The sequence below is a fragment of the Carcharhinus amblyrhynchos genome, chromosome 7 (assembly GCF_965287045.1).
Source record: "Carcharhinus amblyrhynchos chromosome 7, sCarAmb.v2.hapA, whole genome shotgun sequence".
Taxonomy (NCBI): Eukaryota; Metazoa; Chordata; class Chondrichthyes; order Carcharhiniformes; family Carcharhinidae; genus Carcharhinus; species Carcharhinus amblyrhynchos.
In genome coordinates this window covers 102,163,785-102,189,206 of record NC_137330.1, presented here as the reverse complement: position 1 = coordinate 102,189,206, position 25,422 = coordinate 102,163,785, and the positions used below count along the sequence as shown (strand labels likewise).

The 25,422-nt window shown below is 42.9% G+C and overlaps 1 protein-coding gene across 1 annotated transcript in view; it reads left to right on the top strand.

Moving 5' to 3' along the window:
• Positions 1–1,851: 1,851 nt before the first annotated feature.
• pdss2 (prenyl (decaprenyl) diphosphate synthase, subunit 2) overlaps positions 1,852–25,422 on the top strand; it is a 198,257-nt gene continuing 174,686 nt past the window's right edge. The window contains exons 1-2 of the mRNA XM_080193379.1: positions 1,852–1,883; positions 4,548–4,900. Of these exons, the coding sequence (XP_080049505.1) occupies positions 4,653–4,900 (248 nt within the window). The 5' untranslated portion in view covers positions 1,852–1,883; positions 4,548–4,652. The remainder of the gene's footprint in view (positions 1,884–4,547; positions 4,901–25,422) is intronic.

The following is a 25,422-nucleotide window of genomic DNA, read 5'->3' as shown; positions in this document are numbered from 1 at the left end:
CTTAGAGGAGAGGGGGTTTGATAGAGGCATTCAAAATTAGAGAGAAAACAAGGAGAAACAATTTATATTGGTAGAAAGGCCATTACAGTAAGAAATCTCACAACACCAGGTTTAAGTCCAACAGGTTTATTTGGTAGTAAATGCCACTAGCTTTTGGAACGCTGTTCCTTCGTCAGGTGAATGGAGAGTTTTGAACTCTCCATTCACCTATTCCTTTATCAGGTGAACCTTCATCACCTGATGAAGGAACAGTGTTCCAAAAGCTAGTGGCATTTACTACCAAATAAACCTGTTGGACTTTAACATGGTGTTGTGAGACTTCTTACTGTGTTTACCCCAGTCCAATGCCGGTATCTCCACATCAGAAAGGCCATTAACCAGACATCACAGATTTAAAGTAAATGGAAAAAAGGTGACCTGAGAAAAAAAAATTTACACAGAAAGTCATTTTGATGTAGATTGTTTTGCACAACTGGATGGTGAAAGCAGATTCAATAACATCCAAAAGATATATTTGAAGTGGAAAATTTGCAGAACTATGGGAAAACAGCAGAAGAGTGGGAGTAATTGAACAAATCTTTCAAAAAGCAGCACAGGTATGGTGGGCTAAATGGTCCTTTAAAATGTATCATTCAATGATTCCTGTTAGGTGAAGTAAAGAAGTTAAGGATATTACATGCTTTAAGATTTTTTTTAATTCAAGCTTATTCCATTCAGATTTCCAGCTCTGAAGAAGTCATATGGACTTGAAACGTTAACTATGTTTTTCTCCATAAATGTCGCCAGACCTGCTAAGTTTAGGCAGCATTTTCATGGAATCATTGAATCCCTACAGAGCAGAAGGAGGCCATTTGGCCTATCAAACCTGCACCGACAACAGCCCACTGAGGCCCTATCCCCGTAACCCCATGTACTTACCCTGCTAGTCCTCTTGACACAAAGGGGCAATTTAGCATGGTCAATCCAACTAACCTGCACATCTTTGGAGTGTGGGAGGAAACCCACGTAGACACTGGGAGACTCTGCATAGACACCTGAGAGCAGAATTGAACCCTTTATCTTGTTTTTGTTTCAGACTTCCCGTTTGTCCCGAGTCATTATGAAAGACTTCTGCAGCACGGAAAATGATTCTCCAATATTATTTAAATGTACACTATGACTGTAACACTACGCTCTGCACTCTCGCCTTCCCTTCTTTATGTACAGTATGTTCTGTGTGTGTAGCAGCAAGAAACAATACTCTTCACTGTATACTAATACATGCGACAATAATAAATCAAATCAAAAAAGTTCTGCAGAAGGGTAGACCTGAAATGTTAACTCTGTTTCTCTCCGCAGATGCTGCCAGAGCTGCTGAGTATTTCCTCCAGTAATTTCTGTTTTCACTTTAGATTCCTAGCAGCTGTAGTATTTTCTTTTCCATTCCGGTTCTACCACCTTCGAAATGATGGCCTGCTGATCTTCATGATCAGTTATCTCTTTACTGTCAAGTTTATTGAGTATTTAAATTTTCTGATCACCCCATTCTTCAGTCTGCCTCATTTTCCAAATAAAGTGATACTTCATGCTTTTTCCCCCCGAAGCTGTGATCAATATTTCAAAAAAAGGTTCAAAAATATATAAAAATAACATTAGACTGAAAGGAAATAATCTAAATGTGAAATCAGTGGGGAGGAGCCGTCAATCAAAGTAACTGACACCCTGGAGGCGCCTGCAGCGACGGTGCCGGTTAGTGCGGATGCGCGCAGCTGCCCGGCCGTTGGGCGCCGTCTCTATGGTTACAGCCGGCGCCCCACACTTTACCGCCGGGTCGTGGCCTCCCCGGGTGATCTTTGCGATGTGCCGTATTGTGGATTGCACAATATGGCGGCGCCCAGCTCGAGGTAATTTTGCGCTCCTCCGGCTGTCAGAAAACAGACTGAGGCGAGCGGCAGGAGCCTGGACACTGGCTCGGAGGGAGGAGAGACCCGCACTTGTGTGCATAGCAGCAGGGGCGGGGGTAGGAAAAGACCAGGGGTTGTTTTGTTCTGACAGACAGAGAAACAAATCACCACGTCTCAGAGTCTAAACTCCAAATGCCCCGAGAGAGCGCTGCGCGGGCAGAGTTTGTGTTTGCTTCATGTGGAGTGTTTGGACACATTCAGTAAAACTATCCAAAGTGGACAGGCCAGCATCTGGTGCTCACCCACCCCCAGTTGTTAGCACATACGGACCTCTCCTGTTACAGAGGGGATTCCTCTATAATCCCCTTCTGCAAGTCTGGCCAGGCGGGCTGGCTGGTGCAGGAGGAGAAAAGCTGCGCTATGTGTGAAGTTCGGGGCAATGAGAGGCCAGGGTTGTCGCTAAACAGCAATGCATCTTAAAAAATGCTAAGTAGTGTAGTGGAGAGAGGTAAAATAAAGTAACAATGTTAGACTCAGTGGTAAATGACCTCCCTTCATCTATAATTGTGTACAGTTCTGGTCACCTTATTATAGAAAAGATATTATTAAACTAGAAAGAGTGCAGAGAAGATTTACTAGGATAGTACTGGGACTTGATGGTTTGAATTATAAGGAGAGGCTGGATAGACTGGGACTTTTTTCCCTGGAACGTAGGAGGCTTGGGGTGACTATATAGAGGACTTTAAAATAATGAGGGACATAGATCAGCTAGATAGGCAAGTCTAAAACTAGAGGGCATAGGTTTAAGGTGACGGGGAGAGGTACAAAAGGGTCCAGAGGGACAATTTTTTCAGAGGGTGATGAGTGTCTGGAACAAACTGCCTGAACTAGTGATAGAGGCTGGTACAATTTTGTCTTTTATAAAGCATTTAGACAATTACATGGGTATAGAGGGATATGGGCAATTGGGACTACCTTAGTGGTTAAAAAAGGGGCGGCATGAACAATTTGGGCAGAAGGGCCTGTTTCCATGCTGTAAACCTCTGACTGTGTGGTTCTATAACATATTAAAATATTAGGTCTCTGTGGACATTGTCAACTTTCTTCATTATACATTTCTGTGACCATGTTTACAATGGAAACTGCCTTGCTAGCCTGTAACTTCAATCTTGCCAGTAGTGACACTGTAACTCTTACTGCAAATAAACTACTCTGATTCTTTGTATCCCAATTCAAGATAGATAACTGGGGGATTCCAAAAGTAATGCTGTGAGACAGGAGGAGAAAACATTATTTGATGTTTAGGATAGGATTGTGTAAGTGTGCTGCACCAGGTTTGATTCGATTTCTGGCTTGGGTCACTGTCTGTGTGGAGTTTGCATGTTCCCCCTTATACCTGTGTGGGTTTCCTCCGAGTGCTCTGGTTTCCTCCCACAATCCAAAAGACATGCTGGTTAGGTGCATTGGCCATGCTCAATTCTCCCTCACTGAACCCAAACAGGTGCTGGAATGTGTTGACCATGGGATTTCCTGGTGTTAATGTAAGCCCACTTGTGACACTAATAAATGATCTTAAAACTTAAACAAAGAAATCACCATTTGAGCACGAAACTGACAAACTGCTGGAAGAGGATTGTGTGGTTGACTCAGTGTTCAGAAAGATTAAGGAAATATTCATGTTCTGTCATAACTGCAGTGTGTCATCACTGCCTTTGATTAGGGATGTTTAAGTGCATTGTAGAAGCAGAAAACTGGATTGAATCAAGCATGGAGGTAAAAGCATTTGATGGGAGTCAACATGTTGAAGGAGTTTGGCAAGGAAAGGAGGTTGGAGATGGATTGGAATTGCTGACAGATGGCGTTGGACATGCTGTTTAGAGGCCTTCCTCTTCTAGGTTTGAATAACAAGAGAGCAAACACAGGCAGGCAGCCCAGAGCGATTATTGAAATAAAATACAGACAAGCAGTGAGAAAGTGAGAGTGTTGACTCCAGTGGGAAAGTTTCAAGTGGTCTTTTCTTTTGTATTATTATCTTAAAAGATAAGTTGAGTGGATACAGTGAGTCCTGTCATAACACCTGTATTGCAGGTTTTTTTATCTCATTGTGTGAATAAAACAGCTTATCAATTTTTGAAGTCATATTTGATGTTTCTTTCATTTGCCTTTGAGAAGCAATGCACAAGCAAAAGACACAAATACTCAGATCAGGTCACAAGTGTAATTGTTACATCCCATACCCATGAGTTCTGTTGAAAAATTAAAGATCTGAACTGTTAACTTTGTTACTTTCTCTGCAGAAGCTGCCAGATCTATCTTTATTGCATACATTACACTATTGTACAAATAGATATTGGGAAGTCTTAATCATTTACATTAAAATCTTCTTACATTGCCAAAGAGACTAGCCTTCTAATGTACTTTATTGCCAGTAAAGTATTTTTGGCTATACTGAGGCCTTTAGTAAAGAAATAAGACATTGGGACTACTTCCGAGTACATCGCGTACCACTGAACCAGAAAAACTATCTAATGCTGTCTCTAATCTGTGAATCTTGATTTTTAATCCCCAGTGTGAACAAGCGATTGAGTGGTTTCAGTTTAAAAAATAACTGGAGCAAAATGTACACGATATTAAATTAATCAAATGTTATGTTTGTCTTGTCAGGAACAGCTGATGACTTTCTTTATCTGGTGTTCCTCTACGTTCAGCCTGGATGCAGGAGGAGCATTCTGCTTCCTAGCATAGAATTAAACATCTAGACACATCAGCATGTTACGGAGCCTGAGGAGAATGATATACGTCCCCATTCTGGCTGATGCTTTCTGCCGGAGTCAAACTCTTTACTCCACTACATCTGCTTCCTCTTGGACTAAGGTGGTGTCTGAGGCGGAGAAGATTGTTGGATATCCAACCTCCTTCATGAGTCTCCGCTGTCTGCTGAGTGATGAGCTGAGCAACATTGCCCTTCATGTCAGGAAATTGGTTGGGACGAAGCATCCTTTAATATCAACGGCCAGGTAAGATCTCCAGCTGGATAAAATGTAGAACACAGGTTGTTTTAATGGAGTTATCTTGTTGATTTGCTCTTTGAGCACTGTTGTTTTAGACGTCCCAGATCTCCAGGAAGTTTATACAAACCTTATGTCCTATTTTACGTAGAGCTTAAATGGTTATGCAGAATTAACTGATTTCTGCCCTCCTCTCCACCTTTCAAGCTGCTGTGGAATCAGGTGAATTTACTATTGGCAAAATAGCAAGTTATAAGCCAGGGAGTTGAGACAAAAATGCACTTCTGGCTGTACAAGTGAGCAGTGTAACCAGCAGAAAGGAGCACATGCTCTGCCTTCAGGAGCAGCACCTATATTTGTTAGTTGTCACATCTCAGTACGTGGGTGTTGGATGCAGCAGTGACAGTCATAGAAATTTATAGCACAGAAGGAGCTATCCAGGCAGCCATTCAGTCGAATCCTGTTTTCTATCTCTTAGTCAGTAGCATTGTATGTTAAAGCTCTTCAAATGTATATCCACCAAGTACCTCTGCCATCCTTTCAGATTGAGTTCCAGATCTTTACCATCTCTAGGTGAAAAAGAAATTCCTACTAATCACCTGTGAACTTCCTACCTCTAATCCTAAATTGTTGTTATGGACTTCTCAACCAAAAATGAATAGGAACTTCGTATGCACTCGATCCGGTCCCTCATTATTTCTTATATTTAAGTTTGGATTATCCTCAGTCTCCTCTGTGCCAAAGAAAAAGTCTGTAGCCTCTTTAATCTTTTCCTTGTGACTAAAATAGCCCAGGCAAGGTAACGTTCTCAAATCTTCTCTGTCCTCTCTCTCGTGGAACACATTTATAGTGCAATAACCAGAGCTGCACGTGGTACTCCAGTTGTGGTCTTACTAGTGTTTTATAAAGCTCCAACATAACCTTATATTTTATGCCTCAGCTAATAATGGCAGTATTTTCCCGAAATCAGCAGAGGTCTCATACTTCGATTGGCAAAGTCACAAAAACTTATTACTGCCAGGAGCCTTGCTTATACTTTGGGGATGAACTGAGCAGCAGTGGGCAAAGATGACTTCATAAAACTGGTGTTATGAATCTTCCACACATTCTGTTACACATTGTTGCCAAATCTGCCTATTTTATAATCTCAGGAGCAGGGGAAACTGGCACAGAGTATAGCATGGCTTTCATATCACAGCTTTGATTAGGCTTTGTATGCTTGGTTGAATGTGGAAATAATCTCATCCAAGTGATGTAGCCCAATGAACTGTCAGGTTTGATTCCTGATCTCAGTTAAGATAGAAATAGAAACAGTAGATTTTCATACTATTAGGGAGGAGCAAATTATCCAATGACCCCTTTAGTAGGCTGATAAGCATATGTTCATGTCAGAGCATTAACTGAAGGCAGAACTGTATGTTTTCCATATATATGGAAGACATTCCAATATGTAATGTCTTCCATATTGGCAGACACATGAGCAGTAGCTGCTTCAATAAGGTTTCTAAGAATGGTTGGTTATGCGATTACTATGATTAGAGAGGTAGTGCTTGATAGACTAATGGGACTGAAGGTGGACAAGTCCCCAAGACCGGATGGAATGCATCCCAGGGTTCTGAAAGAAATGGCACTGGTGATAGCGGATGCCTTAGTAACTATTTATCAAAATTCACTGGACTCCAGGGAAGTGCCGGAAGATTGGAAAACGGCTGCTGTTTAAAAAAGGTAGCAGACAAAAGGCAGGGAATTATAGGCGGGTTAGTTTAACATAAGAACATAAGAAATAGGAGCAGGAGTAGGCCATCTGGCCCTTCGAGCCTGCCCCGCCATTCAATAAGATCATGGCTGATCTGTCGTGGCTCAGTTCCACTTTCCGGCCCTCTACCCATAACCCTTAATCCCCTCTCTTATCAAAAACCCATCAACCCGCTTCTTGAAAATATTTAGCGAGGCAGCCTCCGCCACTTCAACGGGTAGAGAATTCCAGAGATTCACCACCCTTTGAGTGAAGAAGTTCCTCCTCAACTCCGTTCTAAAATGCCCCCCCTTTATCTTGAGGCTGTGCCCCCTAGTCCTAGTGTCTTTTTTGAGCGGGAAGAGCCTCTCCATCTGTAGTTGGAAAAATGCTAGAATCCATCATCAAAGAAGAAATAGCGAGGCACCTAAAAAAGAATGGTTTGATTGAGCGGACACAGCACGGATTCGTTAAGGGGAAGTCGTGTTTGATGAAGTTATTGGATTTCTATGAGAATGTGACTAGTGCGGTAGACAGAGGGGAACCGGTGGATGTGGTGTTTTTAAATTTCCAAAAGACGTTTGATAAGGTGCCTCATAAAAAGTTGCTACAGAAGGTTAGGATGCACGGAGTTGGGGGTAAGGTGTTAGCGTGGATAGAGGATTGGCTGTCTGATAGGAAGCAGAGAGTTGGTATCAATGGGTGCTGTTCTGGCTGGCAGTTGGTGACTAGTGGGGTGCCGCAGGGATCGGTGCTGGGGCCTCAGCTTTTTACCATTTATATAGATGGTCTGGAGGAGGGGGCTGAGTGTAGGGTGGCAAAATTTGCTGATGACACGAAGATGAGTGGAAAAGCAAATTGCATGGAGGGTGGAAAGTCTGCAGAGGGATCTGGATAGGCTGAGTGAGTGGGCGAGGACCTGGCAGATGGAGTATAACGTTAGCATCCGTGAAGAAACCTTGTCTCTCCAGGTGGAGAGTATTCTGTCTTTCAAAATTCTCTCCAGTCAGTTCACTAACACTGACATGAGACTCGCTGGTCTGTAATTCCCTGGCTTGACTCTACAACCCTTCTTAAACAGCAGAACCACATTAGCTGTTCTCCAGTTGTTTGACACCTCCCCCATGGCCAGAGAGGAAAATAAACATTTGGATCAGAGCCCCTGCAATCATTGCCTCCCACGGTAGCTTGGAACATAATTCATCCGGACCTGATGTTATGTCCACTTTTAAACCTGTCAACACCACCAATACCTTGTCCTTCCCTATGTCAATTTGCTGAAGAACTTTGCAGTCTCACTCCCTGAGTTCTGCACCTTTGTTCTTATTCTGTGAAGACAGATGTGAAATTTTCATTCAACACTCTAGGAATGTTCTCTGGCTCCATCCACAGATTGCCTCTTGATCCCAAATGGGTCCCACTCTTTCCCTGGTTATCCTCTTGCTATTGATATATTCTAGAATATCATAGGATTTGCCCTACTTTTACTAGCTAGAGCTTCCTCATATCCCCTCTTTGCTGTTCTAATTGTCTCTAGATATTGACCTAAAAAGTTCTCCTATACATATTTCAAGACATGCACTCCATCCAAGCCTTTACTATTATGTCTATCCCAGTTATGTTGGGAAAATTGAAGTCACCTGATATAATTATGCTATTTTTATTTTTACATAACTCTGTGAATTGTGTAAGTATTTGCTCCTCAATTTCCTGCTGACTATCTGGGCAGATCTTTAATAAACATCCAACAATGTGGCTGCCTCTTTTTTATTCCTAAGCTGTATCCACAAAGCTTCATTCAATGCTCCCTCCAAGATATCATCTTTCCTTACTGCATTAATTGACTCCTTAACTAATAATGTAATGTCTCCTCCTCTTTTACTCCCTTCCCTGCCTTGCCTGAAGATTCTGTGGGGGGAGTTCTCTGGCCTTTTGCGCCGATGGGATCCTCCGCTCCCACTGGCAGCACACCTCCTCTTGTGGGTTTCATGGTGGTATAGGGTGATATCAGTGGGAAATCCCATTGACATAAGAAATAGGAGCAGGAGTAGGCCATCTAGCCCTTCGAGCCTGCCCCGCCATTCAATAAGATCATGGCTGATCTGTCGTGGCTCAGTTCCACTTTCCTGCCCTCTCCCCATAACCCTTAATCCCCTCTCTTATCAAGAACCCATCAACCCGCTTCTTAAAAATATTTAGCGAGGCAGCCTCCACCACTTCAACGAGCAGAGACAGTGGCGGGGCCAGACAAACCGCTGCCAGCGAACACCGCGCCACTTCCCGCTACTGAGAAACATGCGCTGAGAGGCTGGAGAATTCCCCCTATGTCCTGGAATGTTGAGCTGCCAATCTTGCCCCTTCCTTAACCGTGTCTCTGTGATGGCTACTATATCACAATTCCACGTGTCAATCATCACCCTTAACTCACCTGTTTTATCTGCAATACTCCGAGCATTAAAGTAGAGGCTATCCAACCTGACCGTACTCCCTTGAAATTTAATAAAGCTGTACTCTCACTGACTTGATTTGTTTCATTGTATTATGCTATGTCCCCTCCCCCTGCCAAATTAGTTTAGACTCCTCCCAATGACACTAGCAAACCGACCTGCAAGAATGTTAGTCGCACTCTGGTTCGATTGACTGTCCTGCTTGTACAGGTCCCACATTCATCAGAAATGGCCCCAGTGATCCAGGAATCTCAAACCCTCCCTCCTGCACCAGCTCCTAAGCCATGCATTCACCAGCGCTATATTCCTATTTCTGATCCAGTGGTCTAAGATTTTAAAAGAGCTAACTGCTGGGATAATTTTGCATTTTTATGATCTTTTAAAATTTCCAAAACAGTCCCAGTTAATTGAAAGCATTGTTATTGGAACTACAGCAAAACAATATCGCTATTCAAGAAAGGTAGGGGAGAGGAAATGTGGTAGGTAAAAAGGGAATGAGTAGATGTGATATATTTGGATTTTCAGAAGGTATTCAACAAAGTGCCACAAAAGGTTGGTATGTAAGTTAAACAGTTGTGGAATTGAGCAATTTGTCAGTGTGGATGGAAGATGAGTTAAAGAACAGAAAACAGTAAGAATAAAGAGGTCCTTTTACAAGAGGTAGGTTAGGACTTGTGTGGTGCCACATGCATTAGAGCTGATTCCTCAGCTGTTTACACTTGATCGCTTCATCTATCTCATTGGAAATGTATTTGCATTTGTTGAAGATGCAAAGCTAGGTGGGAAAATAAGCTGCGAGGAGAACATTAAGAGCATACAAAAGGATGTAGCCATTTTAATATAATGGACAGTTTAAAGTAATGTGAGGTAATTCACTTTTGTGGAAAGCAGATCATTTTTTAAGTCGTGAGATTATTAAATGTTGATGTTTGGAGGGCTTTGAAGGCCATGGAATCGACAGTGCAGAAAGAGGCATTTTGGGTCATCGAGCCTGCACCAACAATAATCTCACCCAGGTCCTATCCCCATAAACCCACAGATTTACCCTCCTAATCCCCCTGACACTCATGGTCAATTTAGCATAGCCAATCAACCTAATCCACACATCCAGGGAATAAAGTCCTAACCCATTCAACCTTTCTCTGTAGCTCAGTTTCTCAAGTCCTGGCAACATCCTTGTAAACCTTCTCTGCACTCTTTCAACCTTATTAATATCCTGTAATTAGGTGACCAAAACTGCACATAATACTCTAAATTCGGCCTCACAATGTCTTATACAACCTCACTGTAACATTCCAACTCTTATACTCAATACTTTGATTTATAAAGGCCAATGTGCCAAAAGCACTCCTTACGACCCTATCTACCTGTGACACCACTTTTAGGGAATTATGTATCTGTATTCCAGATCCCTCTATTGTACTGCACTCTTCAGTGTCCTACCATTTACCTTGTAAGGACTAAGATGGGAAATTTGTCACTCAGATTGGAAATTTTTGGAATTCTTGAACTAAAATACTATGGATGTTTACTTGTTTATATTTCAGGCTAAAGGCGATGGATGTTTGATCAGTGTGGGACCGCAATTGTTCACAGTTTACACAGATGAGTTCGAAGTTGAGGACCAAGTGTAGTGTGTCAAAATTCACAGATATCACTAAGAAGAGTGGTAGAGCAAAGTGTGCAGGGGATGCTGAAAGTCTGGAAAAGGATATGGATAGTTTGAGTGGGCAAGAGTCTGGCAGATGGAGTGCAATGTTGGTAAATGTGAGATCATCCATTGTGGTAAGAATAACAGCAAAATGGACTGTTATTTAAATGGTAAAATATTGCAGCATGCTGATGTGCAGAGGGATCTGGTTGTACTTGTGCATGAATCGCAATAAGTTGGTTTGCAGGTGCAGTGGGTAGTTAAGAAGGCAAATGGAATTTTGTCCTTCATTGCTAGAGGGATGGAGTTTTAAAAACAGGGAGGTTGTGTTTCAGCTGTATAAGGTGCTGGTGAGGCCACGCTTGGAGTAATGTGTACAGTTTTGGTGTCCTTACTTGAGAAAGGCTATACTGGCACCGGAAGGGGTGCAGAGGAGATTCACTAGGTAGATTCTGGAGTTGAGAGAGTTGGCTTATGAGGAGAGACTGAGTAGATGGGACTATACTCAATGGAATTCAGAAGAATGAGTGGGGATCTTATAGAAACATATAAAAATATGAGAAGAATAAATAAGATAGAAAAATGGAGGTTGTTTCCATTGGTGAGTGAAACTAGAATGAGGAGGCATAGGCTCAAAATAAGAGGGAACAGATTTAGGACTGAGTTGTGGAGGACCTTCTTCACCCAAAGGATTGTGAATCTGTGGAATTCCCTGCTCTGTGAAGCAGTTGAGGCTACCCGATTGTATGTTTTTAAGGCAAAGATAGATACATTTTTCAACAGTAAAGGAATTAAGGGTTATGGTGAGTGGGTGGGTAAGTGGAGCTGAGTCCACAAGGAAATTAGCTATGACCTCGAGGGGTCAGACGGCCTAATCCTGCTCCTAGATGTTATGTTCTTATGTTTAGCCACTTTACTGAATTGAGGGATATGAGAATTTGTTGGGAGACTGGAATTGCGATCGGCAATCAGCCATGATAATATGGATTGGCAGAGCAGGCTTGAGGACTGTCTTGATTACCTCTACTTCAATTATTATTCTTAACACGTTGGTGCTGCAAATGCATTGAGAGGGGGATAAAACTAAGGGAAATTAAAAACTATTCTTTGGTATAATTTGCAGTGGTGACAGTCATGGAAAGCCCTCAATGTGAAAGGTGGTGGTGTCCTCTTCTGTACAATTTCTGAGAATGAACTTGGTTTGTTGAGTTGGCTAAAGCCTAGTTTGTGGTTCCCTATTTTGTGTTTGTATTCGTTGTCATGGTGCAGTGGTGTAATGTTCCGACACAGAATATCTATTAAAATAGTCGCATAGCGCTCAGTCCCATCATGAAGCAGTCTGTCCACCTGCAGAAAGACTTGGGCAATATTCAGGTTTGGGCTGTTAAATGGTAAGTAGCGTTTGTATTGTAGAAGTATGAGGCAATGACCATCTCTAACAAGACAATCTAACCAATTTTCCCCCCCTTGACATTCAATAGCATTACCTTTACTGAACTTCACTGTTAACCTCCTGAGGCTTACCATTGACCAGAAGCTGAACTGGACTGGCCATATAAATACTCCGGCTACAAGAGCGGGTTAGACCTTAGGAATTCTGTAGAGAGTAACTTGTCTGCTGATTTCCCCAGACTTGTTCACCCCTTAAAGGGCACATGTCAGGAATGTGATAGGAATGGTTTTCATTTGTCTGGGTGAGTGTAACTCCAACAACACCATACAGCACAAAACCCCATACATCATTTAAACATTTACTCCTGGCTCTGGCAGAGTGTGTACTATCTACAAGATCCACTGCAGCAATTCACCAAAGTTTCTTTGGCATTTTCCAAACCTGCAATTTCTACCACCTAGAAGAGCAAGAGCAGCAGGTGCATGGAATGCCATTGCTTGCAAGTTCCCTTCCAAATCACTTACTGTCCCAACTTGGAACTATCTCGCCATTCCTTCACCATTGGGTGTAACCACCTGGAAGTCCATTCTAATGGCAGTGTAGGTATCCAACACATGGGCTGCAGCGGTTCAGGAAAGGTGGAGGCAATTAGGGATGGATAATAAATGCTGCCCTTGCCAATGACTCCCACATCCCACGAACGGTTAAAGTGTCAAGGTTCTGTGTGCTACGCTAATTTGTACTGCAAAAATTTGCCATGGTATTATTGTGGAGAAGGTGACAGACAGTTTTATTATGGAGAAGGTTAAGGATGTGCACTGCCAACTGATAATACACATGATTCTGCTTGTAGAGGCTTATTGGGAATTTGGTTACAGCTTAAGTTTCCTTTTTAAGAAGTTTGCGATCTCATTTTGTCACAACATTTCCAGTGAATTAAGATCAGGAATTTTATTTTTTTGTTCAAAATCCAGAAGAGCAAATTGCTTACCACAAAATGTTTACCCCATTTTAATCGATTCTTAATGCAGTTCCAGAAATTAATTATTTTGAGTTTCAACAGCTGTAGGTTTGTCTTGAGAGAGTTTCTCCTGTTCCTGTCTGAATTGTATTTGCAGGAGGGGAGGTTTCATTTTTGCAGCATTTCCATTGCAGACATCTTGTCAGGCTGGCTGGGGAATCATGGTGGCTGATGGTGTCAGGAGGGGTGTGAGTGCACATTTTTAACTCTGAACCTCTTGCCTCTGCTTTGCTCCTTCTGGAAATGATTTAATTAACTTACTGTGCAGGAGAGTAACATCCAGGAATGAAGCCGTGTAACAAATTGGAGCTCTGGTGTGGTGCGATGGCATAATCCTAGAAAAATGGGACCTCTTTCTAAGTTAATGGTAGAGCTGCAGAGACTAGCGTGAAACTGTAACCGTTTTATGGCAGCATTTCCTTTTAAATCTAACTAAATTCACCTTCAGCCTCTTGCCAGCAGCCTTTTTATGAAAGCAATAAAAGTGGATAACCAGCACAGATTATAGTGATTAAGTATCGTCTGTAATACTGGACAAATATGCATTTTTGGTAAATGAACTCTGCTGAATTTGAGAAACGTTATTGGAGTTGTTGTGCTTTTCAACTGAAATAAATGATTTTCTAGGCTGTGTATCACCGCCACCACCCCCTCCATCCTAAAGGGTGCTGCTGTCAATGTCAATCCACTTCTCATTCAGTGCAAAAGGCAGATTTAGATGAAGTCAGTTTTTCCTTCACCCTGAGGTGCAAGATCACACAATAAGGGTGCTGTATTGAAAGGCTTGGCTGAAAATTTACATGATGTGAAGTAAGTGAACAGGACAGCATCAAGGCTCAACCTTGTATCCTTTGTGGTTGGGAGTTGAACATACTTTTCAGCTCCTCCCCAAAATGCACTGTCATTATGTCACATTCTGATGAGAAATATGTTTTCCTTCACAAGATGCAGCCGTTTCTCCCTTCCCCAATTTCCTTTGAAGGTGGTGGTCAGCTGCCACCTTCTTGAACTGATGCAGGTACACCCACAGTGCTGTTGAGAAGGGAATTCCAGACATTTGATCTAATGACAGTGAAGGAGAGGTGATATAGTTCCAAATCACGGTGTAGGGTGTGGCATGGGGGGAACTTGCCAATGGTAGTGTTCCTATGCATCTGCTGCCCTTGCCCTTCTTGGTGGTAAACATTGCGGGTTTGGAAGGAAATGTCCAAGGAACCATGGTGAGTTGCTGGAACTGGTGTAGGCCACTTAGCCCTTTGAACCTATTAGGCTACGACTGATGTGTGTCTCGCCTCCATTTTATTTACACATGTTGCAACAGAATGGAACAATCTAATAGAAATCTATCTTTCATTCTTAAAAATTGCAGTTGTCCTAGAGTTCACAATGTTTTGGGGAACTAGATACAGATTTCCACTACTGTCAGCAGAAGAAGTCCTTCTTGATTTCACTCCTGAAAGGTCTAACTATAATTCTAAGATTATGCCCCCTTGTTGAAGAAACTTGTAATGGTGCAAATATGTCTGCAATAACAACTTGCATTTAATAGTACTTTTAACATAATGCCACCATCACCATCTGACCTAATGGTGATCAGATTTAGATTTGCTGCACTTTACCGAGGATGGAGAATGGGAGACCAGCTGAGGCATACTTGGCTATGGACCAGGTGTTGTATACGTCAATGACTCTGAGAGTATGGGAGTGGTCAGGACTAGAGGTGGCAGTCGTGTGTGAGCATTTTAGCAGCAAGTGAGCTGACTTATGAACGGGGGACATGATGTTACAGAGGTGAAAGTAGCTGGTTCTTGTAATGGGGAAGGTATGGGTTTGGATATTGAGCATATACTGATAGAATAAGACTCCAAAGTTATGAACAGTCTGATTCATCCTGAGACAATGGCTTGGGAGGGGAGGGTATTGCACCTCATCCAAGATTAGATGTCAGACATGAGTTAGACAGCATAGTGACGGTGGAGGGAGGTACTGACATAGTAAAGTTGGCAAAGCTTTGTTGATTTTCATATGAAGCAGAGCCACAAGTCTGAGGATACTGTCAGCAAGTCAAAGAGGAAGAGGAGAGAACCAAGAATGAACATAAGAACGTAAGAAATAGGAGCAGGAGTAGGCCATCTGGCCCTTCGAGCCTGCCCCGCCATTCAATAAGATCATGGCTGATCTGTCGTGGCTCAGTTCCACATTCCCGCCCTCTCCCCATAACCCTTAATCCCCTTGCTTATCAAAACCCATCAACCCGCGTCTTAAAAATATTTAGCGAGGCAGCCTCCGTCACTTCAACGGGCAGAGAATTCCAGAGATTCATCACCCTTTGAGTGAAGAAGTTCCTCCTCAACTCCGTTCTAAACCGCCCCCCCTTTATCTTGAGGCTGTGTCCCCTAGTCCTACTGTCCTTTCTGAGCGGGAAGAGCCTCTCCACCTCTATCCTATCCATCCCATTCATCATCTTATATGTCTCAATGAGATCTCCCCTCATTCTTCTAAACTCTAACGAGTACAAGCCTAGTTTATTCAGCCTCTCCTCATAGCTCAACCCCCTCAACTCCGGCATCAGCCTAGTAAACCTTCTCTGCACTCCCTCCAAGGCCAAAATATCCTTGCGTAAGTACGGCACCCAAAACTGTACACACTACTCCAGCTGCGGCCTCACCAATGCCGAACACAGCTGCAGCAAGACCTCCCTACTTCTATATTCAATCCCCCTCGCTATGAAGGCCAGCATCCCATTCGCCTTCCTGACCACCTGCTGCACCTGCAAGCTGGGTTTTTGCGACTCATGCACAAGGACCCCGAGGTCCCTCTGCACCATCGCCTGCTGCAGTTTTTCTCCACGTAAGTAATAATCCTTCCTACCATTATTCCTACCAAAGTGGACCACCTCGCACTTGCCAACATTAAATTCCATTTGCCAGTTCCTGGCCCATTCGCCCAGCCTATCTAGATCCTTCTGCAGACTCTCCACACCCTCCGCGCAATTTGCCGTTCCACCAATCTTGGTGTCATCAGCAAATTTCGACACCATACACTTGGTTCCCTCCTCCAGATCATCTATATAAATGGTAAATAGCTGAGGCCCCAGCACCGACCCCTGGGGCACTCCACTAGTCACCAACCGCCAATCCGAATAGCACCCATTGACCCCCACTCTCTGCCTCCTATTTGACAACCAGTCCTCTATCCACGCTAACACTCTACCCCCAACTCCATGTCCCCTGACGTTCTGCAATAACCTCTTGTGAGGTACCTTGTCAAACGCCTTCTGAAAATCAAGAAAGACCACATCCACCGGCTCTCCTCTATCCACCGCCCTAGACACATCCTCATAGAACTCCAGTAAATTTGTCAGACACGACTTCCCCTTAACAAAACCGTGCTGCGTCTGCTCTATCAAGCAATTCCCCTCAAGATGCCTCGCTATTTCCTCCTTGATGACGGATTCTAACATTTTACCTACAACAGACGTCAAACTAACCGGCTTATAATTCCCCGCCTTTTGCCTGGCACCCTTCTTAAACAACGGCGTAACATTAGCCGCTTTCCAATCTTCCGGCACTTCCCCGGAATCCAGCGACGTCTGGAAAATAACCACCAAGGCATCCACTATCACCTCCGCCATTTCTTTCAGAACCGTCAGATGCATTCCATCCGGTCCTGGGGACTTGTCCACAATCAGCCCCTCCAGTCTGTCGAGCACCGCCTCTCTAGTAACAGTAATGTCATTGAGACCCTCCAGTCCTACCACCTTTCCATCTCTAACACCCGGCAAATTATTCACATCCTCCTCCGTGAAGACCGAAACAAAAAAGTTATTCAAGACCTCAGCCATTTCCCCATCCCCTACCACTAAGTCCCCCTTCTCATCCTCTAAGGGTCCAACGTTCACCCTAGCCAGCCTCTTCCTTTTTATATACTTATAAAAACTCTTGCTATCCTTTTTTATATTAAGCAATAGCCCAGCTTCATAGTTTCTCCTACCCTCCTTTATCAATTTCTTTGTCAATCTTTGTTGACATTTAAACCTCTCCCAATCCTCTTCTCGCCCACTACTCTTAGCTACTCTAAATGCCTCCGCTTTTAATTTAACACTTTCCTTCACCTCCTTCGTTATCCACGGCTTATTACCTCTCCTCCTACGGTCCTTTTTGACCATCGGAATAAATTTCTGCTGAGCACCAAGAAAGATCTCCTTAAAAATCCTCCACCGCTCCTCAGCAGGCCTACCTTCCAACGCGCTCCCCCAGTCCACATTCGCCAATTCCTCTCTCGTCCTACTGTACTCCCCTCTGTTCAAACAAAGGACACGTGTCCGGGAACCCACTTTGTCCTCCTCCATCTGCACCAGAAACTCCACCATACAATGATCACTCTCCCCAAGAGGATCCTTCACCGCAAGGTCCCTGATTCTACCCGCCTCATTACATAGCACCAGATTCTTTGGTGCTATGTATGGATTCTTTGTTGGTTCGTAAATTATCAGTGAGGGAGTGAGAAGAGAAGTCACCTATAGAATTGCTGGATGTTTTTGCACATGTGAGACTGGAACCAGTTGAGCTGGATAATGGAGGTGAGATGATTGGCTTTGACTCCGATCCCCAAATGCTGTCCACCGCCACTAGCGGACATGAGGAAGTACGGACTTTGAGTCAGAGTGGGGAATAAAATTACTCCAGCCTCACAAGAAGACTATTCCGCCATATAAAAAGCTTGAGTTAAAACATGGAAGAATGGGCTGTTAAGCCGGGTATCAGAAGGCAATCAGGCCTTGTTGAACCCAAACAAACATTAAGGAACCTGGCATCAGCTGAAGACAGGAAACCAGCAAGAACCTGAGCCTGTGCTTCATCTTTGAAAGATGGGAGAAATCAGATATAATAGGCAGAAAATGCTGGAGAAACTCAGCAGGTCTGACAGCACCCCTGAAGATAGAATAGAACCAGCGTTTTGAGGCAGGATGTTTTTGTTTCAGATTCCAGCATCTGCAGTGTTTTGCCTTTATCAAGTACGATCATACCTGGATGGCTCCACTGGTTGACTGGATGGGATATTCACAGCAGCTGCAGAAGTGCGCTGCCTGATAATTCGATGGTGACAAAAACTAACACTAACAAAGACATTGAAAATAAAGTTTTAAAAAACAGACACTTCCTTGCAACTTTTGAAAGCCAAGGTGCGGGGTTTACTTTTGCTCCATTAGAGCTTTTCAAAGGTAGGAACAAGATAAATGAATGGTCTGCCTGTTTAGGAATAGAGTGAAATATTATAAGTTAGTTTATGTTGCCAAATAATAAACGTTCGCTTCGAAGGGTTTTGCTGGACGCGTTCCAATACTGGAGAAGCTGTAAATTCCTGCTGTTGTTGATGTAATCCTTGAGTGCAAAGACTACATCAGGTAATACCTGCTGACCCATGTAAGATAATGGTGAGCTATTGCACATAACAACATCTGTCGTTTCAAATGTTAAGCATTTGCTGTTGCACTGAACTGTCCTTTTAGTATCAGTTTGAGTAATCAGATCTACACCACTTCCTGCAAAAGGCTGGGAGCTTTGTTTACTGGAGAACATAGTGAGAACATAGTGTGGCTCATTGAAAATTTATTGCATTCCTTTTCCATTCTGTGTTCTTGGATCATGTCTGCAGAAAGTCAAAAAACAGATGGCTATCAAAATGGCATTAATGGTTAAACTTTCCTGAAGCCGCACTTTTCCCAGTAAACCAATCTGATGGAATTCTTTATCCTCTTGGAGTGTAAAATTTGAGTGTGATCTCCGTTGAAAAATCTCCACACCTATTTTGTGTGTCAGTGGTGACTCAGTCAGTAGCACTTACGACTGCTTGTGTGTTCATGTCCCAATCCAGGACTAGAGCACAAATATCTCAGCTGAAATTCCAGTGCAGAACTGAGGGAATGCTGCACTGTCAGAGATGCTGTCTTTTGGATGTGACATGAAACTGAAGCCTTGTTTCCCACCTTGGCTGGATCCCATGGTACTGTTTTGAAGAAGAGCAGGGAAGTTATCCCAGATCTCCTGGTTAATATTTTGCCCCTCAATCAACATCACAAAAACTGCTTATTTCATCATTAGCACATAGCTGTTTCTGGGAACTTGGTGCAAATTGGCTGCAATGTTTTCCACATTATAACTGTAATTCAAAAGTACTTCATTGGTTGTGGAACAACTTGGATGGCTGGTGGCTAACTAAGTGCAAAATTTTCCTGATTATTTTCCTTCCCCATTTCCAGATTTTCATTTTATCCATTGCTGACCCACTTTGTGTTCCAACAGTGTGGATCCGTTGGCCATGGATGTCCACAGTTGCATTCTGTGGTTCATATTTCAGAAGTTCCTATTCCCTTCTCCTATGATAGCACATGTTGTATGACAGCAATACAGAGGTGCTGACAGCAGAGTGGGATGGGTTTTGTAATGGAATTCCTGCATTTTGCAGTTCCCTGATTTTTCTGTTACCTGGCTGTCCATCACTGGTCATGCTTTCAGCTGCCTTACCCCAACCTCGGGCATTTTCTCCACTAGCCTGTCCTCTCCTCTTCTCTCCCCTCTTTTAAGATGCTTCTTAAAACCTACTTCTTTGACCAAGCTTTAAGACATCTGTCCTGACATTTCTTTCTGTGGTTTTGATTTTTATTGGTCTCTCTCTTGTTCAGCCTTTTGGGCTCTACTTTAAATGCGCTTAGTAAAGATAAGTTGTTGATAACCAAAATGGAATAGAATCATACAGCACAGAGGCATTTTGAGAGAGCAATTCAATTATTCCCATTACCTGATTCTTTCCTTGTCACCTTGTAGATGCTCCCTTTTTGTATAAGTATATATCCAAATTCCTTTTCAAAGTTATAGGTTAAATGTTTTAACATTTTGTTGGAACTACTGCAATGCCACTTTCATTGGCATTACTAATATTAGACACAAAGTGAATTGCATTTTTTTGTCTTAGACAAAAAAAATCTGGTTATTTTAAGTAAATGTACAAAATATAATTTTGTTCTGGACAATAAATCCCATTACAGACACATTTGATTTATTATTGTCGCATGTATTGTATTCTTTCCTGCATGCTATACACTCCAAAACATACTTTTCATAGAGTACCTGAGGAGAAGGAAAGAAAAAGGTACAAAATACAGTGTTACCATAATAGAGAGTAGAGAAAGATGAGCTTAATATATGGTAGGTCCATTCAAAACTCTGATGGCAGCAGGGAAGAAGCTGTCCCTGAGTCGGTTGTTACGTGATCTCAAACTCTTGTGGCTTCGCCCCAATGGAAGAAGGTGGAAGAGAGAATGTCTGGGGTCCTTGATTATGCTGACTGCTTTTCTGAGGCAGCGGGAAGTGTAGACAGTGTCACTGCATGGGAGGCTGGTTTGAGTGATGGACTGGGCGTCGTTCACGATCCTTTGTAATTCCTTGCGGTCTTGGTCAGAGCAGGAAAGATACCAATTTGTGATACATCTGGAAAGAATGCTTTTTTCTGTAAAAGTTGGTCAGTTGTAGTGGACATGTCGAATTTCCTTAGCCTCCTGAGAAAGTACAGGGTTGGTTGTGTATAACCCAGCTTGCAGGTGCAGCAGGTGGTCAGGAAGGCGAATGGGATGCTGGCCTTCATAGCGAGGGGGATTGAATATAAAAGTAGGGAGGTCTTGCTGCAGCTGTATAGGGCATTGGTGAGGCCGCAGCTGGAGTACTGTGTGCAGTTTTGGGCGCCGCACCTGCGCAAGGATATTTTGGCCCTGGAGGGAGTGCAGAGGAGGTTTACTAGGCTGATACCGGAGTTGAGGGGATTGAGCTATGAGGAGAGGCTGAATAAACTAGGCTTGTACTCGTTAAGAGTTTAGAAGAATGAGGGGAGATCTCATTGAGACGTATAAGATGATGAATGGGATGGATAGGATAGAGGTGGAAAGACTCTTCCCGCTCAAAAAAGACAGTAGGACTAGGGGGCACAGCCTCAAGATAAAGGGGAGGCGGTTTAGAACGGAGTTGAGGAGGAACTTCTTCACTCAAAGGGTGGTGAATCTCTGGAATTCTCTGCCCGTTGAAGTGGTGGAGGCTGCCTCGCTAAATATTTTTAAGAAGCGGGTTGATGGGTTCTTGATAAGAGAGGGGATTAAGGGTTATGGGGAGAGGGCGGGAAAGTGGAACTGAGCCACGACAGATCAGCCATGATCTTATTGAATGGCGGGGCAGGCTCGAAGGGCTAGATGGCCTACTCCTGCTCCTATTTCTTATGTTCTTATGTTCTTATGTATAAATACAGGGGAATCTAGAAAACGTGCAATGTACTCTGTCGTAGAGTTAACCAGGCTTGAAACATTGGCTCTATTCTCTCTCCACAGATGCTGTTTTATCTGCTGAGATTTTCCAGCATTTTCTGTTTTTATCTCAGATTCTGACATCTGCGGTATTTTGCGTTTATCTTAGTGCAATGTACTTGATTTGGTCACATGGGTTCCCATGGGCTGATCTGTTGTTCCATGTGCTGTTGATTGTGGCAACATTAGTTTTGTTGCTAACTAGCTGTAGCTATGAGAAGTTGCAAGTTAACTAATGTTTGTTGCCTGTTTGAGGGGATTGGCCTGACCTGCACTTTTAACATCTGCACAAAATCCTCTTTCCCATGTTCAGTCTTCTGACAGTTGATCAAATTTTCACTGGCAAATGCTTTCTGCGGTTTGATTACATGCTGCAATCTTTACTGCAGTAATCTGGTGGAATCTACACCCCGGCACTTACGAGTGAATTTAAGCCTTTTTTTGAAATATTAATGTCACTTCAGCACGAAACAAGTTAGCTAATAATTGTACACGTTTTTTTCTTGCGATATTTGGACTTTACAACTTCTCAGCTATTTTTGTTTTTGTTTAAATCAATGGAAAAGTGATGTTTGCACTGCGTGAGTATTCTGCGTGTAAATGATCACCCCCCCCAGAGTTTCTGTAAAGTGTATGGTTAGAAAGTAAAAACTAGAAAAAGTACCTGCTGCGGCCAGACCTAAATAATTGCAGTGATAAACTCTTATTAGTCAGTCTTTTGTTCGTCCATCAGCCTTAATTATCCAACACAGCAAGATTTGTGCTCTGTTTTCTGAATGCCTTGGAGCTGTTTATCCAGCAGACTTTGTATATCTGCAGCAGTGGATATTGCCAACAACAGTCATATTCGGTAATAACACATTTGTTCTATGACTTATGACACAGTTTTAAATTTCCAATCCCTCCAAGTGGTCCCCACCCTTGTCACATTTCATATGGAGCGCTGCATTAAAAACAAATGCTGTAACGTTATGCCTCATTTTGTGAATAAGGTTGGTCCATTTTGTTTCATGGGAGCCAAGGATAGTCATGGTGGCTGAACACTTCCCTGACTTGCAATCGCCTGGCTGTTCAAAAAGCTGCTGTGTCTGTTTGTCTGAGGTCATGATCTTGTCACTTCAAGGTCGCACAGTGGTTGGCACTGCTGCCTCTCAGTGCCAGGGACATGGGTTTGATTGAGTCACTGTCTGTGTGGAGTTTGCAAGTTCTCCTCACGTCTGCATGGGTTTTCTCCCAGCGCTCCGGTTTCCTCCCACAGTCCGAAAGACATGCTGGTTAGTTGCATTCGTCATGCTAAATTGTCCCTCAGTGTCCCTGAACAGGCACCAGAGTGGGGCGATTTGGGGATTTTCACGGTAACTTCATTGCAGTGTTAATGTAAGTCAACTTCTGACGCTAATAAATAAACTTGAATTTTAACCTCAATTACTAATAACTTAATCTGGATGGCACAACAGGGGATGCTCCAATATGCTGCGCCTCAGTGTGGTTAGATACAGAAAATATTTTGGAGTAAATGATAAAATTTTAACTGAACATATGGAGAGGATTGCAACTGTGAGCTTGAAAAATACGCAGCACTGACCTGTCACTAAAATCTCAGTTTGTCAGATCACATAGGGAAATCATAGAAATCCTACAGTACAGAAAGAGGCCATTCAGCCCATCAAGTCTGTACCGACCACAATCCCACCCAGGCCCTACCCCACTTATCCCTACATATTTTACCCACTCATTCCTCTAACCTACACATCTCAGGACACTAAGGGGTAATTTTTTTTAGCATGACCAATCAACCTAACCCGCACATCTTTGGACTGAAAGGAAAGCAGAGCACCCGGAGGAAATGCATGTAGACGCAAGGAGAACGTGCAAACTCCACACGTGTCCTCAATCAGTTCAGACTACAATAGAACATTCTGTGTTCTATTGAGCACAGAATGAAATGTGGTGTAGCCCAAGGCCAAAAAATTGAGGAGGATTTTCTTTGTGTTAATTTTGGGAATGTTTTAAGTGTGAATTTTGTGCTCACCTGAGTCCAGTGTTGAGAAATGTAATATTTGGGCACCTTTTACATTTGTTTGCATCCAACTTTCTCAAATCAGGTCAAGCTTTGTAGTACAGCAAAAATGTATTGAGAGCACCCAAATGAGATGCTGAACTGAGGCCTTGTGTCTCTCGTGTGTTTGGAAAAATTGTCAAGGTACAACTCGGAAGAGCAAGCCAATTTATCCCCTGAGCCCTGGTTGTTATTTATTCATTAACCATCGTGCAAAAACAGATTCTGTTCATGAGCTGGTTACTGTTTATGGGACCTTGTTGTAGTCAAATTGACTCTTGTCTCTTACATTACAACAGTGACTGCAGCTCAATAAGGCCACATTGGCTGTAAAATGCTTTGAGGTGCTCTGAGGTCACGGACGATGCAAGAGACACAGTAGTTCCATCTTGCTTTCCTCATACATTGACTGTCTTCATTGTAACCTTCTCTTCAGTTTTTCAGGTAATGCACCATGAAGCTCCTGCTTGACTGATCCATTAAGAGCTAAGATGGGTTTCAAGAACCAGGGCATCTACCCTGTTGAGTCCTCTTGGAATCTTTTATGCTTTAATGGGATCATGTCTCATTCTCCTAAACTTCAAAGAATATGGTCCTTGCAGAACAAACCTCTCATCCCAGGAATCTGTCTAATTGTCCTTTATTGCTTTGTCTTTGAGGAAAATATATACTTCCTTTGGTTTGGTTAAAAAAACTGCACAGTACTCCAGGTGTGGTCTGATTAAAGTCCTGTGCAAGTTGCTTTTGTTCAGTACTCCTAGCCCTTTGCAATAAAGATCAACCTACCATTCAGTTGTTTTATTTGTACATTAAATTTCTTAATTTAGGTTACAAGAACTCCCAAATCCCTCACTTGATGATTTCTCACTTTCTTTTAAAAAGAAGTCTTTTCTTCTACTCTCCCACTGAAATAAATAACCTCTCATTTACCCACACATTCTATTGTCACCTTCTTGTCATTTGTTGAACCTGTGTATATTTTCTTGCAGATTCTTTGAGTTAAATTTTCTGGGCCCTTTGGGGACAAGCAGGGGCTGGCAAAGCGGTGGTGAAAAGGAACCAGACATCTTCTGTGTAGTCATGTTACATAGCCATTGGCCAGAAAGGGTGTTTGGTGGGATGCTAATTGTACCACTTGAGCAACCACTTCCCACCTCTGTTTGGCCATGGCTTCTTCACCTAACTTGGCTCTTTTTCAGCCATTGCGGCACCTTCACCCTGGTGCTGCAGCCTCCTACATGCCACTACTAGTGTTGGCGCTTCTATGGTTGCTGACCCTTTGGCAGCAGGACACTGGATCTGGTGGTAACTTCTTAATTGGGCGCCATTAGCAATACACCCACTCTGGTCCTGCTTGCCAAAGTTCCCCGCTGTTTACTTTCCCACCAACCTTATAATGTCAGCAAACTTGGATTGATTACACCCTGGCCTTTAATCTAAGTCAATAACATAGATTGTAAATAGCTGAGACCCAGCACCTAGTATAGCATCACCCTACAGACCAACTTGAAAATGATCCATTCATTCATATACTGTTTTCTGTCCATTAATCAATCCTCAATATATTCTAATATATTAATCTCAATCCCATGAATTCTTGTGTGAGAATTTTTCACATTGCACTTTTTAAAAAAAAAAATCCAAAGACCCTTCATCCATGTTTCAGCCTTTTGTTTACTCTGTTGGTTGAAATCTCGAAAAACCTAAATAGATTTGTCAAACACAATTCCTTTATCATGGGGTGGCATGGTGGCAATGTGGTTGGCATTGCTGCCTCACAGTGCCAGGGACCCGGGTTCAATTCCGGCCTCGGATGACTATCTGTGCGGAGTCTGCAGGTTCTCCGTGTCTGCGTGGGTTTCCTCCCCCAAATTC